The 19,890-nt window shown below is 41.1% G+C and overlaps 1 protein-coding gene across 2 annotated transcripts in view; it reads left to right on the forward strand.

Moving 5' to 3' along the window:
- Window positions 1-19,890, forward strand: part of LOC117445615 (cadherin-2-like) — a 163,804-nt gene that overhangs the window by 87,478 nt on the left and 56,436 nt on the right. For both annotated transcript variants that reach the window (XM_034081380.1, XM_034081379.2), the window contains exons 3-9: window positions 2,752-2,981; window positions 5,422-5,595; window positions 8,319-8,474; window positions 15,129-15,273; window positions 15,450-15,622; window positions 17,751-17,888; window positions 18,111-18,296. In XM_034081380.1, coding sequence (XP_033937271.1) covers window positions 2,752-2,981; window positions 5,422-5,595; window positions 8,319-8,474; window positions 15,129-15,273; window positions 15,450-15,622; window positions 17,751-17,888; window positions 18,111-18,296 — 1,202 coding nt within the window. The remainder of the gene's footprint in view (window positions 1-2,751; window positions 2,982-5,421; window positions 5,596-8,318; window positions 8,475-15,128; window positions 15,274-15,449; window positions 15,623-17,750; window positions 17,889-18,110; window positions 18,297-19,890) is intronic.

Consider the following 19,890-nt stretch of genomic DNA (forward strand, 5'->3'; position numbering starts at 1 on the left):
GTTGGCCCAAGTCCCCTCCGTCTTTTTGTTTGTTTTACCTGTCCTCCAGTGTAATGTTTTATGATTGTGGCAATAAATGTACGATCACAGTTTAGTGCCTACGTGTTGTGTATTTTTGTTTTATGTTGCGGACTGCCTCACGAGCCACTACTCTTAAGTAGGGAGGCGGGTTGTAACAGCGCCAAACAAAATATGGACATTATCCTTTTTTTGTTATGTTTTACAACTAGTGCAGACTAGGGTTGGGTTACAACCTGTTTCATTTGGGACTCGTCCCTTGTAGGCAAAATATCTATTTGCTAAGCTTTAAGCCTAACGTTAGCTTATGACTTTTTTTTCAAAACGTGAAAAGTAAATGTGTGCTTGCCAAATATAATTTTTTTTCCAACATTCCAGAATAAGAAAATCAATGCTTCTTTCGTTCAAGGGAAGCCTGGCTTCATCACTAAAGCACTCTATTAGCATCCATACTGTTCTTGTGACATAAAAACTTGACCTGCTACTAAGTAATATGGCAGCTTTTTAAAAAAGGCAAACAAAGGGATGTTCTTCAAGGTAAATTAACTCATATGTATAGTATACAGGGGAATCACTAAAGTATACAGGGGAATCGCTAACGTCCCTTCTATATGAAGTGTGAACACAGCACTAGCCATCCTGTGGGGGAAAACTCTGCTAGTTGATGATGATGTGATATGCCAGAATGCATTACTGAAGTACAATGACCATGATGAGGGCCAACGCAGTCGTTGAAATTATATTTTTGTTCTTCTTATATAACCATGCTGGCCCTGGAGTCATCTTAATTTAATTGAAATTCATGAATTATTACCCTCTCAAGACTCTCTGTCTGCTGGGGTTGGGTTAAGTGAAACAACAGGCTTCAATGATTTATGGACAGTGCGCAAGTCCAGCATCACAAAGCCACCATTAGGCTGTTTATTGGCAAAGAATGTGCATTATTGTTCAGGTTATGTTCGCAGACCTCTCCTTTTTTCTTTCTAATATCAGTACTTTAAGCTTCTAATCATAACAGTCTGGAACTGGGACCTCCTTTTAAAGATGAGCTGTGTCCACTTTCACATGTCATAGCCTACATGTGGCATCAATATGCTGTCTACACAATTGAACTCATAATAGACTTACAATTGCAGTATTTTTTCAGGGATACAACATATATTGCAGATCTTAATGGCTTCTTTGAGTGTAAATCTTTCATAACTTTGGTTACTTTCAAATGTTAAGGCCTTAAGCTTAATTAAGCATAAATACATGAACTTAGGTTTGAACAGATATTGGAAAGAAGCCAGATTTGCCCATGAATTTGAACCCTAACCCTACTGCTTGGACCCTGTATTAGTTATTTTAATAATCCATTCAGTGTCAAAGCAAACAATTGCTGGTTTTGTATTCCTGTAAATGTAATGTATTTGGTTAAAGATGGACAAAACAAGCCATTTATAGATGTCCCATGGGCTATTTTAATTGATGTACAGATTTATTTATAATGAAATAACCTTAGCTGTGTCCTAGAATCCACTTTTCTGCAGAGTTGTCTGAGGCTGTGTTGAAAATGTAAGCATCAAAACATTTCACATTTCTGTGGAAATCTATTCCTCATTTCCATGCTGCCTTTCGTGCTCTGATCCTCCGTGTGTCCCCACGCTGAGAAGGAAGCTGTTCTGGAGGCACTGGCTTGGTGTTAATATGCCGACTGTGATGAGCTGACATTTGCCGTTGACAGTTTTGTTCTGCATGAGTGTGCTGTGTCTGCTCACATCACACTACGGACAAACTTGCAATGATTTCTGGTAATGCAGTCACAGGGCCGCGCACCTCCCCCCTCAGGCATCACAAATCTGTTTCCTCTCTGAAGTAGGCTAAACTTGGCGTACAAATAGAGAGGAGAAAATTGCTGGGATAGAAAAAGCCTGCTATTGCTGCTGAAAATTGCTCCTGTTTCTGCCCATTTATGGTTTTACCTTGGCAAATCCCATCTTCAGATTTGGGGTTTACGGGCTGGCTACTCTCCCTGGACAGGTCCATCGATCTTTCCTCTAAGTCCGGTTTTATATCACTTCTTTCTTTTGTTACTCAAGCATCTACTCTTTTTTCCTCAACCTCTTATAAGCCTCCTTAAATGTCCTCTTAGGCTGTTTAAAGGTTCAAATCCTGCTCTGTTTGACAGCTTCACATATCATCTGTATCTGTTTGTTCGACGATGGTTGAATATTTAACAGCCAGATAAAAACATAGAGTATTTCAAAATGACATCATCATGTATCAACATTCTCCCATCTACACAACTAAACCCACAGGAAGTGGTTTCCCCAGTCTGCTGTGGGAGGAGTTTACTTTTTTTATAATTGAATAAATTTGTTTTATTTATATATAATTTATATATTTGAATATTATTTCACATTTCATTTGCAATGTTGAATGTTCAATAAAAGGTTCTGTTTGAAAGGATGTACTTGAATTATTATTATATATTATCATTATGTCAGTGGTCTAAAATGGTCTTACAACGGTGCCGACAATATTATCGTTTATTGCAATAATTTCCAGGAAAATGTATCGTCCAACAAAATTAATTATCGTGACGGGCTTAGTGTCATCTTTAAGAAAAATAAATGACTATATATGAACATGACCCCACTGGTGGATGTTTTTCCTCCCAGAGCAGCACACAGCTGATTGCTGTTTTCCCCCTGATGCTGACGACTGTTTCCCTCTCTTTTTCTCTCTTAGTGAGCTTCATGGACTGCGGTCGAGGGAAGGTGTGGATGGAGGTTGGAGATTCGTCTGATTTCGGGGTGAGCGGGGACGGTGTTGTCTTTGCCCTGCGCCGCCTCAGCCTGGGGGGGAATGAAGAAGCTCTGGAGGTGATCTACGCTCGAGACCTGCAGTCCAAACAGGTGTGGAAGACCAGAGTGCACCTCCACCTTCATCCACAGGCCAACAGCACGGGACCTCTGCAGGTACAACAGAAGCAGTGTTTGCATGTCGACCCTCTTTTAGATGTCACAAGGCCCAGAAATGTATTTTTATTTGACCCTGTTGAGCTTAAAAATGTTTATTTCTAATCGCTTCTTAACCATCCAACATGATACATGTGTCCAACTTAACTGTTTGCTAAACAAATAGTTTCTTCTCCTAAAAGTGCTGTTTGTCTACTTATACATTTAACCACGAGGCAGACCTTATTCAGTCTTACACAATATTCCAGCAGCTGGGTGCATATCAACCAAAAGAAGCTTGACCAACTTTGCATTTAACCTTTGCAACACAAAAGGTCCGTACCAGATGATTTTCAAAGTCTGACGAGCCTTTCAGGGAGATGTACTATGGAGCAAAGTGAGGCCAAGTGGAGAGTACAGTGCAACAAGCAACTGGAGATAAAAGCATTAATACTTTTTCATCAAGTTATTAAAAAAAAAGCCTATTTTTTCTTTAGATCAGGGGTGTCCAAACTTTTTTAGGCCTACATTCTGGTCACTAAATGATGCTGTTAATGCACTCAATGCAGGTTTCAACGGGACAGGAATATTTAACAATATCATTTTGCAACATATATTCTGGTCCAAGTATATAAGATATAAGTCCCTGCAGTGTATACAAAGTTCTTAATAGATGTCGAAATACCTAATGATGTATCTTGACGTCGGATGTAACCCACACAAACTTATTTAGTCATTCATGAAGCTTGCATATAGGCTATCAATACACTATCATATTCAATGGAGAACACTGCTCATCCAATGCTTGTTTTCCTCTCTCACTGTGTCTCAGTGAATATACAGCACATACAGATCTAATCATTAACACATGGTACCTGAGTCACAGTGTGGGGATGTGTGAAGCACAATGAGCGCTATGGGCCTCAGTAATGTTGAATGAAGTGTACACATATAATAGCAGCGCTCCAGCTCAGCAGGCGTCCGACTTTGGCCAAGTGCTGATTGCAGAGACAAAGTGAGTCAAACAGCCATCTGTTGGTTTGTCTCATGTACCACAGCGATAATAAGGCCCTCTGCATGTATTTAGACCAGACACTTGTCTTGATTGGCTATTCTTCTAAACAAAGCCCAGAAATAGCCGGCTGCCATACGCTGTAGCTGCTATCAGGGAGGAAGAGAATCAGCTGTCAACAATCCTTTATGAGGAGAACTCACAGAGAGCAGCCATGGCAGTCAGCATGCTCAATATGTCAGTCAATTTAGTATATGCCTGACAGATTACATCAGAATACAACAATTTAGTTATATCAAGTTTTACATCTCCGTCCTCTACATCTAAATTCTTTGTTCTCAAATATGTAATTCCCCAATATGTATTAACTTCAACTGCAGTGGAAAAAGGCTTTTATCATAAACATACTACAACAGCCTTTGCCTCTTATTCCCCCTTTTGATAGGGTGAAGTATTATTACACAAATTGTCACATTCTACTTCTCTTCCTGCTCTTTCTCCATTTACCGAGTTATTGTTTTCATTCAGCATATAGGACTTTGCCATTTTTCAATTACTGTTATGATATTCTCTTTGTAAAGTCTTCCAACGTCTTCCACTTTCCTGGAAGGCTTTTCATTTGAAATAGTGTTGCATTACGTTGACTCTAGCCCAACGGAAATCAGGAAAAAAAAGATCATTTGAAAGAATTGCAATGATTTAGACAGAAGCTCCAAGGAACTGTAAGGAACACTGAATGTGACGGATACAACTGAAGATGCAGATCAAATCATCTTACTTTGAGACAAGACTGTCATTAATAACCTACTCTTTTATTCTCGTGCAGTTCCTAGTCCGATCATTCTTGTTCACTGTAGATAAAACTATAATGAATATAATTCAATCACAAAGAAATATAAACTCCTTTACTCTTTGAACTGCACTGTTTCTTCTCTACTTCTCTTGTTTTGTTTTTTTGTTGGAGTTAGTAATTGACTTGATAACCTCGCTCTTACGTAATGACATTGTTTTTAATCTTCTTTTGTTTTTGTAGGTTTTACAATGTAATACATAAGCAGCAGGTAATCTTTGGGCTGAGGGGCCATGAGAAGCTTTTCTTTGACTTATTATCCACTGTAGATCCTGCAGTGTAGCTACACACACAAACACACACACACACACACACACACACACACACACACACACACACACACACACACACACACACACACACACGCACACGCACACGCACACACACACACACACACACACACACACACACTGACAGGTGGTGGTCGTTTATCAGACAAACTATAATGAGAGCATTAATCCAAGCTACTGGAACGAGGTCAGAAATACCCTGAGTCACCAATCCTCCCCTGAAGCTCAGCTGTGTGTGTATGTGTGTGTATGTGTGTGTGTGTGCAGCCCAGTACACCAGTACACGACACTTGTTTACTGTCTCTGCAGGTAAAGCTTGATGATGCAACACTGACTCAGCGGGTACCAGAGATCGTGTTTCCATGGCGCAGCATGGTTGTCAGGGGTGATGGCACTCTGAGGCGGGTGAAGAGGGACTGGGTCATTCCGCCTATCAACGTTGCCGAAAACTCACGAGGACAGTTCCCTGAGGACCTCGTCAGAGTAAGACATACGCGTATACACACACACACACTTGCACACACAAAGAAGAAGGCCTGTCTAACCGTAGCAGTGAGGACTCTTCGCTGACGAGCCCTGTAGCAAGGAAACACGAAAACAACAGTTACATAGGACATTCATATTAAAACAAATGTGGTGGCGCAGTGGTCTGTGCATTTGATCATCAGATCAAGGGGGCGTTGGGGAACTCCAGTTCGAAACCCGCTCCCGCCCCACTGCGTCAGGCCGTTGCAATAAGCAACTGGAGATAAAAGCAGAGACTAACTTTCATCCAGCTGGGACAAAAGCCTCTTCATTTAGATGCATTATAAGGCCTACAAAGTAAGATCATTATCAGCTGCTTTACATGCACCTTATGGACGATTAACAACATATATTTGATAATGTTGCTGTTTTTTATGATGTTAATGCAGTCAATTCTGGCTTCAATGAGATAGGAATTATGATTAATTAATAATAATACTTTTAGGAAGAAATTACAAAGATAAAGCAGAGGACCCAGAATTTAGCCCTGGAGGAGTCCTTTTAAATCATGTTTAATTCTTAAGTTATATAGTATATAAAGGCTGTACAAATACCTGATGTTGTATCTTTAGGTCGAATATAACACAAGCAAGCCCTGACCCAGACACATCTCGATTCTCAGACCTTTCTTTGTGAAAGCGACAGCAGCATTTTTTCTTTCTTCTCTTACTTGCTTCCAGCCATGTAGTTGGGACTGATACATTACACATGAAATACCTTTGTGATATTTGAGAAAGGAATCTCATTGTGGTCCAAGGCGAGCAGCATATGTAACAAAATATGCAACCAGCTGTCCAAGATTTTGACTGCATGTCACAGCGTTTATTTGGCAAATAGAGCTGGCTCAGGTGTCATCACCTGACCGCAGTCTGGAACTTAAGATTCTGCTGAAAGCTCCTAAAGCTAGTTAGTAAGGTTTTGGGCCATTTGTAAGCCTTCATCAGAGACGGAGAGAGATGGCTGTAAATGAGGGAGTGACATATACAACAATGGTCTCTGATGTTGAGTTATGGTTAACTTCTAAGTTAAAAGGGTGCACAAATAGATCAGACTCTTCAGTTTACATTATGTTAACTAAACTTCACCAAAAGCTAAGTAAACTTACTCACATCAGTTGTACTATCTCCTTTGAAGCAGTCTCAGCTGCAAACACTTTATGTTGGGTTCTACGGCTAAAAGCTAGCTCGAGCTAAGGCTAACACTCCATTAAGATTAAGGCCCAATCCCAAACCACTCCCTCGACCCTACCCCTCCGTGACGGAGTGAACTCCGTCTGTAGCCACACTCGCAGCTCAACGAGGCTCCCTCCTGTCAGATGGAGGGAGTAAACACAGCAGCAAGCTTTGGGACGGCCTCCCCTCTCTCCGGCAGAGACAGGAAATGCCGTAACTGTGTAACAACGGTTTCAAATCAGCATCTCTTAGACACAAAGTTTAAATTAATAACTCAAATAAAACTCCAAACATCTTTCATTGTGTTCTCTTTTAGTTTTAAACCTGATGTTTATAAGCTTCTTAGTTTTTGCAACAGTCTGTAAATATACACAACTTTATAATAAAATGCACACATTTACCTTTTTCTAGACTAAACACAGGTTTGATCCTAAGTTAAAAACATATGAGGTCATCATGAGGTTGTTAACATCACTGTATCAGTGGATGTTTGCTGGAACTACTTTTAAACAGCTTGTTTCCTGACGGACACACACAGCGTGACTCCGGTCAGGTAGAGACCGGTCTCCAGTCAGCACCGCTGCAGACTCGCTGTTTGAGGGCTCGATAGCCCACTCCCCCTCCACACCGCTCCACACTCGTTGGTTTGGAACAGCCCTCGACATGGCGGACCCTCCGCATGAACGCGCAAACAGAGGGGTAGGGTGTAGGGGGCGGTTTGGGAATGGGAAAGTGTTGTCAGTGTCAGATTGATTTGTTATGAAAATACTAATTATATATTTCAATTGATTTTTTATTGGATGAGATGTTATGGCACATTTTACTTAACACTTACTGTATAGCCTATCCTTTACATGTCACAAGTGTTGATAAGCTCATGGGACTAATGTGTGAGTGATCTTGTTACTATGAGTACAGTAGTATGTTGAGGAATATGTCCACATAATATATTCTTCCCCATCCATTTCTATATAATCGTACAAATAACATTGCAGATTTTTTCGTGGATTAAATGGCGTTGCAGTAAAACCTGTATTTTTTGTGTTTTGTAAACATGCTTGAGTTTATGCTGAGCGTTGTCTTTGCAGAGCTGCCTTCCTCTTCGTGGTTCTGATCATATGGACAGCGAGCAGGATATAAATGGACGCATCATAGTTTACTTTGACTTCAGCTCCAATCAGATTTTCTGTAGTTATGATGCAGCAGCCTCGAGCATTGGCCGAGTGTTGCTTTTACAATCCTAAAATCATACCGACATATGAGACACATCCAGGCCACAATCATAAAGTTTAGTTTCACTCGTGTATATTTGTATTCTTACCATTAAACAGGCAGTCATTCTAACTGGGAGGAAAAGTCTCCCACACAACTCTGACAGCAGTCAAAGCAGGGACTTTTACAATGACTGTACTATCTATTATTAACCACATCCATTGTTCCAACTCCACCCTGTGTAGGAAATTAATTGTAAATCCTCCCCTGCTCTTCTCCCGTTTGCCTGTGTTTCAGATTCGCTCAGACAGAGATAACAACAGGATGCTGCGTTACAGTGTGACGGGCCCCGGGGCTGACCAGCCTCCGACCGGCATCTTCATCATCAGCCCAATCTCAGGCGAGCTGTCTGTCACCAAGCCTCTGGACAGAGAGCACATCTCCAACTTCCATGTAAGACTTTTCACACACAGCTAAGGTCAACAGCAGGGACACATTTAATATTACATTTGTACTAAAAGAGACCTTCACTTTGGTTTTTTTCAGTCATTCTTTTTCTTCACCTTAAACAAAGAACACAAAGAACCATAGTCTTTGGTGGAGGGCAGAACAACAGGAAAGAAGCTTGAATTTGAATTTTTGCAAAGCACATTGAGGAAAATAAATTAAAATATGTACTTGATGGCTAAACAATCAAATGTATCCTATGTCCTATACAGTAGGTGATTCTAAAAATTATCTTGTTGGAAAAAACAGGGACTTTGGAGTCACGTAAGGGGCACAGCATGCTAGCTTCACACAACTGCTATAGTTTTTGACTTGAAAATGTCAACATTTAAGGAAATCACTTTTCATTAAGTTAAATGAAAAGATTGATACCATACGTATTAGCTTGAGCCACAATGTTGTTAGCCTAGCATGGAACAAAGACTGAAAGTAGCTAGCCTGGCCCAGTCCAAAGTAAAATACCCATCCCAAGACATTCATTTAATTAGTTAGCTTGGTAGCTAGTAAGTTAGTTAGTTATTTAGTCATTTGGCTAGTTAGTTAGTTAGCATGCTAGCTAGATTTGTGTAAAAAAAGGAATTTGAATTTGGTTCAAATCAGCTAAAGCACGCAATAACACCAACTGTAACACTAATACAGACTATTTACTTGTTCCTATGATTTACTTTGTGCTTCACTTGATGTTAATCTGCTTGCAACACCACCCCACCCTCATTTTTATTTTCATCCTTGCTGTCACTCTATCTGGATTTATTCTCTCTCATGCACAGAGATGAAGAGGAAGTTCTTTAAAAACGACTTGTGGTGTTTGCTCACTATATCTAATATAGTCACACACACCTCTCAGAGCAGAGTCTAACCTTTTGATCTGGAGGAATGCACACACACAACTCAGGGGTGGAAATCTGGAGTCGCAGCAGGGTGATTTGCATTTAAGCTGATGAATATTCATGTGATTGGATGTAGTTGTCAGAGCTGGGAGCTGGGATTGGTGCATGTTTATTCATGAGGGAGCCTTTGGCTCACTGAGAGCCTCATACAGATGCTACGTAGGCTGTGAAGGAATGATTTAGCGAGGGTCCAAGGCCAATCAATAGCTTTATTCAGCAACTTTGGCCACCTATTGCTTTAAACATTAAAATTCCCATGTCATGGCCATTTCTACTGAGCATAATTCCATTGTTCAGGTCTACTCGAATAGATTTACATTGTTCAATTCTCCAAAATCACATTGGTTTTCTCATACAGCATCTCTGTATAGTCTGTGTATTCACTCTCTGTCCTACACGCCTTGTTGGAGCTCCTGACCCCCCTCCCTATGAGCCCCCTGTGCTCTGATTGGTCAGCTGGCCCACTCTGTTCTGATGAGTCCACCACCGTTACAGCTGAACATCCGTGTTTATGTGTTACAATGGCATTTGTTAGCAACCAGAAAATGACACCAGTAATGACAAACATATGAGAATGCTGCGTGGGGTCTGGGTGCCGTGTTGGCGGGACGTTGCGGGGCTCGCTGCTCCGCCCTTTGAGGCTCGGAGCGGACAGTGTGAGCTGGATTACTGGTGTCTTTTCCTGGTTGCTGCGAGACAGCGAGACACCGCGGAGCTCAGCCTGAGTGCACACACACACCAGTAGCGTAGGCAGAAATGTACTTTAGGGTGGGCCTGTAAAAAATAGGGTGGGCCAGATTTTTCTTCTGCGCATCAGAAGCCAACAACAATCCCCGCCGGTACCGGTGGCAGATTACTTTTGGAATACTTTATTTTTCCATAACAGATGGGTATGTTTTGGTGAACAGGAGACACGTATTTTGTAAGGGATAATGTGCTGCGACGCGGTCATTATGGGGAAAAGAACACCGACAGGCTGATCAGGAGCCCGACGCGAAGCGGAGGGATCTAGATCGGCATGAGGGTGTTCTTTTCCCCATAATGACCAAGTCGCTGCACATTATCCCGCTTATTACATGGCCACATTCTCAACAAAGTAACGAAATGACTCCCAATATTAATTGAAATGCTTTTATGGATTTAGAAAATGATTTTATTGATTTAAAAAATAGTTGTATGTATTGATTTAAATTGACATGCATCCGCTAAGAAAAATAGTCCGTTGTTACCGTTTGAACTAGCGTAGCAACGGGCGGCAGGAACTGCTTCGATAGCGGTTTTGAGGAGCTTTCTGATTACAGATTTGAAAACATCGCTGCTTGCTTTAAAAGTAGCACAATTCATGATGTCAAACCTTTGAAAGTATCTAGATATCCCTGCCCTAATGCCAAAGGAACTGCACACTGAATATGTGTCGCTATATGTCTGGACCGCTGCGTAAAAAGGAGGGTTTCTGCCCGTTACTTCTCCGCTGTTTTCTTTTTCTTTTCTTCACTGGGGACTCATCAGCCACTAACAATTCCTCCAAATTACTGTGCTCTCCAAATATATTAAAATGAATGTTAAAATCCTCCATGTTGCTATCACACGCCAGCGGAAAACTAAAGACAATCAGACAGTTTGCTTGCTTTTCAAACTGTTACATTTGAAAAACAGTTAGAGCGTCTCTTGTCAGTTTGAAAAGCCAACGGCAGGAACTGCTTCGATAGCGTTTTTGAGGAGCTTTTTGATTACAGATTTGAAAACATCGCTCCTTGCTTTAAAAGTAGCACAATTCATGATGTCAAACCTTGGAAAGTATCTAGATATCCCTGCCCTAATGCCAAAGTAACTGGCAACTGAATATGTGTCGCCGTTTGATGTAAAAAGGAGGGTTTCTAACCCCGCTGTTTTTCATGTCCCAGTTCGAAAAGCAAACTGCCCAACTGTATACAGTTAAATCGACCGGACTTCTTTCTGAAGATGTGAGCGTCCTTAACAACGGTCAATAAGTCCTTGACAGCGGTCTGTGTTCTGAATTGACCAATCAGAATCGAGTATTCAACTAAGCCATGTAATAAACTGTTTTAATGGCTTATCAAGAACTCAAACACAACATCTTGGTGTCATTCTGGAAAGCTCTCTCATCTGCACCCCACATAAAAAACATCACCCGGACTGCATTCTTTGTACTGTCTTAAAACCTTTCCTTGGAATATGTTACGAATTGTAAGGTGTCCTTGGGTGCTTTGAAAGGCGCCCCTAAAGAGAATGAATTATCATAATTATTATTTATTATTATTATCTGAAACTTTTTCCAGTCACTTGCCCCATGCATTCAGCAGCAGCAGGCCACTCACTTTGATTTTATCCCGTTATAAATGTAATCATTTCGACAATAAAGAAATGCTACATAAATGTTATCTTGCACATTTTATCTAACCATCTCCGTTTCTAACTTTCAATATATTTAAAAAGAGATCTCTCTCTCTCATCTGCGTGCGGGGGCGGGGCCTCACAGACACGCTGCAGCGCTGTGTAGTGTGCACACAGGTCTGCCGGTAATGAATATTACATGTTGTGAGGAAACTTTTCCACCAATAATTCCAAGAAGTATTCCAAAATGTATTCACTTCAGGTTTACGAATGTAACTGTAATCAGATTACTCGTTTTTCAAATCTAACGCCAGCTGAATACACTTGATTTTTGTATTCTGATTACGTAACGCCGTTACATGTATTCCGTTACAACCCAACCCTGTGTATATCTCTCCGGACTGTCCACCAGCAGATGAAAAACACCCACCTCTCCGCCTCTTCCCAGGGACGAGGGAACCGTGCGGCAGTGTTTCCGTTAACATTTTTTTTTCTTCTGACAGCCCAGCAGCAGGAGAGGTGGGGAGAGGGAGAGAGCTATTTCATCGTTATCAGAAAATGATCGTAGAGATCGCTGCTAGATGAGGGCAGTGGGGGGTCTTCTTGGAGTCTGGCTTTTTAAAAAAAAAACAAAGTTCATTAGTGAACTTTGAGCCATCATTTATTTTGCAGGCAGCTCTCTGCCTCTCTCACGTTATTATGGCGCGCGCCGGAACCAGCAATCAGTTTTTACCGTAAATGAGTTCGGTTCAGAGGACAAAACACATACAACATTAATTAAACTCGATATTTGTTCACTTGAATTTCACTTTGAATGCTTGGATATTCTCAATGGGTGAATACATTTTTTTATAATAATAGTAAAATAATTAAAAAAAATTAAAATATATATTTTTTTAAATTACACCGAAGCTTTCTCATACGGAGCCCCCTAGGGGACATGGAGAAGAAAAAAATAATAATTTGAACAATTATTGTTCAAATTATTTTGAACAATATAAATAATTGATGATAGCGAATGTTCTTAACATGTTCTCTCTTCTCAAACTTTATAACGTTGATTTCCAAATTCAAAATGTTAGTGCTGCACATTAAAATGTTCTGCATGTCAATTCATTTCTTTTTAAATATTCATTCGACGTTTCAGATATAGATTAAACTACACTTATATACTACTAATAAGACTTCTGTTCAAAACATTTCTAATAACTCCAGTCTAATAACTCCAGTCTGTTCTAAAGTCCAAGAACATCATTTATGGACAAAATTGTTCAACATTTTTTTTTATTTAACAAAATACTCTGCGTCAATTCATTTTTGTTGCTGTTTAGTCTTTGAAAGACAAAATATAAACTGCATCCCAAAAAGTTGTTTGCTCCAGCTATCATCACACAAAGCGAGGCACGCACTGCCGAGTTTTATTAATTGGAGGAAGTTTATTTATTGAGATAAAAGACAAACTCATTGAAACCCAATAATCACTTATGCAAATCAATGATTTTGTTTTGAGCATTTTTATTTAAGGTTGATGACGTCATAACACGATGACAGACATTCAAAGCTTTATTTCAAAAATCTCAAAATAAGCTATAATCAAAATAAGACCTTTAGTAGTTCCGTGTAGTTTTCATTACTCTTTAGTTTTTTTCTTTTGCAGTCGTTTGAATTAATGTAATAATCCAATTTGTGTTGATTTAAAAGGCTTAAGATTTTAATTTCCAAAACTACACTGAAGCTATTGTGCATATGATCAATTAAGCTTTGCATTGATCACAATAAATAGAGCTTCCATACCAAACCTACTACATGAAAGGACTACTTCTTATATAGTTCTATTTTCACCCACAATACTCAGATATTCTTTGCATTACTCTAAAACAGTGATCACCAACCTTTTTAAGCCTAAGATCACCGACCTCGGCCTAGGTGAAAGGCGAGATCTACCTATTGCAGAATTGAGTGAAAAAGACGGCCCAGACAGTGCTTCCAATTTGAGGCCTTTTATATGCTAATTGCATCTGAATTACTGTTACAATGAAGGCTCCACAATCAGCTCACGGCATATAGGCAGGGGTAAAATGCTATTTTTTATGAGTGGGGGGCGGACCTCACCTCCTCTAGGGGGGTCCGGGTGGATGCTCCCCCGAGAAGATTTTTTTTTAAATATTGAAGTTGAAAGCATCAATCTGGTGCACTTTGAGAGCAACGTGAAGAGATCTATGGATACCTCTCTCAGCACCCATATGAAACAGAACTGTAAACAGATTTTCTTTTTCTTTTTGGATATTTTACAAATCACTCTCCTTTTAAACTGTATTCTTGTTTTACTGCCATATAGTATTTCATACCTGTTTTTGATGTATTCTCTTATTGTTTGTATAACTATAATGATCATTTGAAGTTGTGCCGCGGAAATAATCTTTTGAATAATTTGTGACAAAACCGTTCTAAACACTCAGAGTCCTTTAGCTCACCTGAGCCCCTCAGTCTGACAGGGGAGGACTCTCCTCCAGCCTGTTGTGGAAACAGCTCCTTCTGTCCATTAGTGCAGCTAGCTAACCAGATGCTAACATCACGGTCCCCGCTAGCACCGGTCCCCTCTCTTTCCCTCTCTCCCTCTCTCCCTCTCTCCCTCCCTCTCTCTATCACACGAAATGCGCTATTGCCACACACACACAGAGCCGAGCTTGAATGACACAAGCACACGTGTATTTCCATGCAACTCTCTGATTGGTCTGGTGACTTGCCTCTGTTACATTCACTGAACACGGGAAATTGCAGTCCTACCGTCCTCTCTTGTGTCAGGATGAGGTTCACGTATAGCACGGTTAATGTATTATATTATTGAGGTGTCTCACTCTCAAATATACGTCAATCAAGTGGCACCTGCTGGATGATAGGTTTACATCTAAAAACGTATTTTTCAAACATTATTATTTTTATTTTATTTTTCTTTCTTTTGTTACTTTTATTTTTAACTGTCCGCGATCTACCCGCACCACACTCGCGATCGACTGGTTGGCGACCACTGCTCTAAAATGTTAAAATATAAGTTTACCAGAGGACAACTCCTGCTTGATTGTATTGCATTTAACACCAGCAGGTCCAAATACTTTGTTTGATGAGCCAATACCTGCACAGTTACTGACATTCCCATAAGTAACGGTGCTGATTATGCTACATTCAGCAAAACTATGGTAAACGTTACATATTTTCGTTAGCATTGTAAGCACAGCCTCGCCGTTGTGCTGGTTCTGTTAAGTACCGTATGTGTACTTATGTTATAGATCTTAATTGATGGAATCTTATCTTCATTCAAGTTCTATGTTTGTTTTATGTGTGTGTGTGCGTACAGTTGCGAGCCCACGCTGTGGACCTGAATGGGAATCAGGTGGAGAACCCCATTGACATCGTCATTAACGTCATCGACCAGAACGACAACAGACCAGAGTTCACACACACCATCTTCAACGGCACCGTACCAGAGGGATCCAAGCCTGGTACACACACACGCACACACACACACACACACACACACACACACACACACACACACACACACACCACACCACACACACACACACACACACACACACAACACACACAACACACACACACACACACACACACACACCCCTGATATATCTGTGTTGACTTGCTGCGTGTTTCCCTGCAGGATCTTTTGTGATGACAGTGACATCTGTGGACAAGGATGATCCAAAAACTGCCAATGGGATGCTGCGATATAAGATCCTCTCCCAGAATCCCCAGAGCCCCTCCACCAACATGTTCACCATTAACAACAAGACCGGTGACATCATCACTGTGGCAGCAGGCCTTGATCGTGAGGTTGTGTGTGTGTGTGTGTGTGTGTGTGTGTGTGTGTGTGTGTGTGTGTGTGTGTGTGTGTGTGTGTGTGTGTGTGTGGTGTGTGTGTGTGTGTGTGTGTGTGTGTGTGTGTGTGTGTGTGTGTGTGTGTGTGTGTGTGTGTGTGTGTGTGTGTGTGTGTGTGTGTGTGTGTGTGTGTGTGTGTGTGTGTGTGTGTGTGTTTTGTGGGTGGAGCAGCTGCTTCTCAGCCTGAGTCTGTGTGTCCCTGCAGTGTAAACCCCAGCTCGAGTTGTTGATACATATTCTGGCATCAGCTGATCCTAAACTTCAATCTAATAAATGTTTACATACTGACACACTTTGAAACATGTCAGATGTGTATACACAGGGTGTCCGTGGGGTCTTAAAAAGTATTAAAAGTTGATAAATCAATTTTGCGAAAATTAAGGCTATTAAAAAGTATTAAACGGCATTTTCCAAGGTATTACATTTTGTAACTTGTTTTCAATAAGTATATAAATTGTCCAAAGAGGTGTATTCTACAGACTGCCTGAATGTAGTCATTGCGTAGGTGTGTAGTGAGATTCTGTGTAGTTTATTGATGGCATCCCGTTGGATTTGACGTCATCAGAACAGGACATCGCACACTCACTGCTTGATAGCGCGCGAAGGTCCGTTTACGCCGGTTGTTAAACAGCATCGTTATGGGGAAATGCAAGTCTGCGTCCAAATGGTTGGAAGATAAGGAGGAAGGACAATCAATACGGTAGATAGTAAATGTTGCGCCAATGTAACCGGTTAAAACTCGAAGTGGCGAGGAGGTCTTCAAATGTATGGAAAGGGTCTTAAAAAGGTCTTAATAGGTCTTACATTTGACTTCAAGATTCCTGCGTATACCCTGATATATTCATCAAACATTGTACCCACAAGGAGTAATTTCCTCGTATTTTTGCTAAGTACACTGAGTCAACTCACCATTGTTTGCTTGAGATGTCAACTACATGCCACGGTCTTATTCTGCAGATAGAGTTTGATAGTTGTCATGGATATCAATTCGTTTTTGTCATGGTAGCTATTTTAGGTCTTTGGTAACACGACAGCAGGTGGACATTAATGGCTTTTGGTTGGCTCCAACAGTTAAGCTCAACATTTCATGCTTTTTAAAGTTAGGATTGTAACCAGACAGAGCTCAGAATGAAAGTAAGATGAAGGCCATGTCATGTAGCCAAACTTAACCTTACTAACAACCAGAGATGGAGTAGGCCTACTCAAGTCCTGGACTCGGACTCGAGTGCCGATTTTCGGGACTCGTGACTCGACTCGGACTCGCGCACTGATTGACGCGACTCGGACTTGGACTCGTGAATTCTCGTGCACAATGATTTGGACTCGGACTCGTGCATTTTCTCCCCCACGATGACTCGGACTCGACTTGTACATTGACGCTCCGACTTTGACTCGGACTTGAGCAAGTTTTCTCTGGAGTCTGATGTCCCCTATCCTGGCATGTGCACCTGTGAGGCGAGTTCACGGACTGGGCCCAGTGTGCTCTGATTGGTCGGGACATTGCGAGGCTCGCTGCTCAGTGAGCTGGCTTACTGGTGTGGTTTCCGGGTCGGCGATACAGCGGGACAGCGCGAAACTCATCCTGAGCACACACAAACACTCAGCCGAAGTAAAAACAATAAGTGTGGCTTGATATTGAGTAAGAAAAAGGTTTTTAAACGCTGTGAGAATGGGTCTGCAGAGCATTTCTCCGCGATCCCAACTTGTCTATTACCAACCAGGGAGCTCTATGCCAGTCAATGGGGACTCCCTGTTAGTTGAAAATGTAAGCTAAAGGTCCTGGTGTGTGAGGAGCTCCGCCGATTGGTCCAGTTTAGTTCCGGGAACCGCATGACGTCAATTAAATAATAGGTTTCTTCAATTGTTAAAGGAGCTGAACGTTAATTGTTAGCAGTATAAAGCAATAATGATGCTTTGGCAGAAAGAGATTCCACTATTGTCAAATAATTAGACATATAACTATAATGTGCGCAATAATACTCAACATTTTTAATATATGTTTAATAATATAATAATAAATAATATTATGATAAAGAAGGTAGAAAGAATCTGAGGTCCAGCTGTTATCTCTGTTTGTTTCCAGAAAGTCACCCAGTACACACTGATCATCCAGGCGACAGACATGGAGGGAAACCCCACCTACGGCCTGTCCAACACCGCCACCACTGTCATCAGGGTCACTGATGTCAACGACAACCCCCCCGAGTTCACCACAGACACAGTAGGTCCACGCACGCCATCAACACTGATATTTCCTGAAGCCCTCCAAGCTTTGATTAGCAGTGGCAGATGGCGGAAAAGTCAAAAGCCAATGAAACGTCCAACGTGTTTAGCCTCCTCAGTAAAGGTGGACCAGTTAGTTCTCTAATAAGACACTTTGGTCACATAACTTAAGGGTCATTCTACTAAGGGTTCAATGTATGTATTTCTGTCTGTCTTCCAGTTCTTTGGGGAAGTTCATGAGAACCGGGTGAATGTGATCGTAGCGAACCTGACGGTGACAGATAAGGACCAGCCTCACACCACAGCATGGGCTGCTGTGTACCGCATCATCGCCGGAGACCCCACCGGGCGCTTCTCCATCCCCACTGACCCCACCACCAACGAAGGCCTGCTCACTGTGGTCAAGGTGGGATTTAGTCTCCACACACACACTAACACACACATACCTGAATGAGCAAATACTGAGGAGTCACTGCTCTCTGTGGACTGAGAGAATTAAACCATCTCCTGTATTATGTTGTTGCTTTGGTTCACGTGCTGTTTGAAAATGCCTCTAAAACTGTGTCTCAATTTGGGAATTTCCTTAGTACAATGCCATGTTGTGCACGGTGTTGTGCACTGTGAACAAATCTCACATGGCTAGTGTGCTGAAAGTGACAATCGCTCCTATTAGCTAGCTAGCCAAATCATTACAGACTTTTGAATGAACCCTATACCTTTCTTTGACACCAGTATAGTGGTATGTTACTTCAAAAGTGAAAAAACCCCTGCATCTATAACTCTTATTATATATTGCTGTCGTAGCTGGTGGCATAGCTTCCGTTACGTAGCCAAGAAGGCGGTTGTTAAGTGTGAGAATTGTCCAGCTTTGCATTTTGCCATATTTCGCCTTTGGATGCACTTATGCACTCAAAACAGCAAGTGTAAGTACAGAAGTACGTGATTTTGAGAAGCATAATAAATATTTCACCCACAAAAATAACTGTTTGTGTATCCGTGATTCAGGAAATACTTTATTTTACTGGAACAGTCGTAATGAATTGAAGGGCCCCCTTCAGCAATAGCAGTACAATGAAAACCTCTGTTCTCAAACCCACACAACAATCGTGGATTATAATATAGGCCCTTTAGGTGTATGAGAGTTTGTTAGAGGCTGTTTTAATAAAGGTTGGCAACCATTTACTTCAATTCATCAAGACTTTCCTTTTTTAAGCATGCAGGAAAACAATGTGTTCTTTAAGAATGAAATGTCACAGGGTTAGCTGATATACACATGACTTTGAAAAGTACCTTAACGCTTTCAGTTGTGTTTGATGTGGTGGTTCCAGTGGTTACTGGTGGTGTTTTATAACTACAGTTGGAAAGACACCCACCACTGGGGGCTGTGTCATGACTGTCAGTGGCTTCTCTGAATCACCAAGAACAACAATGGGCGTTCATGTTGACAGCACTGACAAAGTGTCACATTGTATTAAGAAAGGTTAAAGACAATCATTGAGTGTTTACCATCACACTGACAGAAGGCTGTTGCTCACAGTCAGGGAGATGTGCTGCCTCTCACTGGCCGCAGCATGAGCCTGTTAGCCTCAGCTCCACTTCCATTTTTCAACTGAAAAACACAAGAAAATATTTTATTTATTCGACACACCTGTGATTGCTTCACAATAAAATACATCCTGGGGTCTGCACGTTTTATACTATTAATGGGAAGCAGCAGTGGTAGTTATTGTATTGTTTGCAACAGCAGCATCTTCGTACAGTATGCTGATGGAGGAGAGTGAACAGTAAATATTAATCAGATATCAGTGGGATCATTTCAATATGATAGGGGAGTCACAGATCCCTCCAGTAACAATGAACTCTACTATACGAACAAATAATAACTGAATGGAAAAAACGTTATAGTAAACATTAACATTCAGGTTAAGTTGTCCTTGGAGGAAAAAATACTAAAATCCCCCTGCAGACTTTAAAATGAACCATGGAGTGGAGAGAAGTAA

This window comes from Pseudochaenichthys georgianus, chromosome 4 (assembly GCF_902827115.2).
Source record: "Pseudochaenichthys georgianus chromosome 4, fPseGeo1.2, whole genome shotgun sequence".
NCBI classification, from domain to species: Eukaryota; Metazoa; Chordata; class Actinopteri; order Perciformes; family Channichthyidae; genus Pseudochaenichthys; species Pseudochaenichthys georgianus.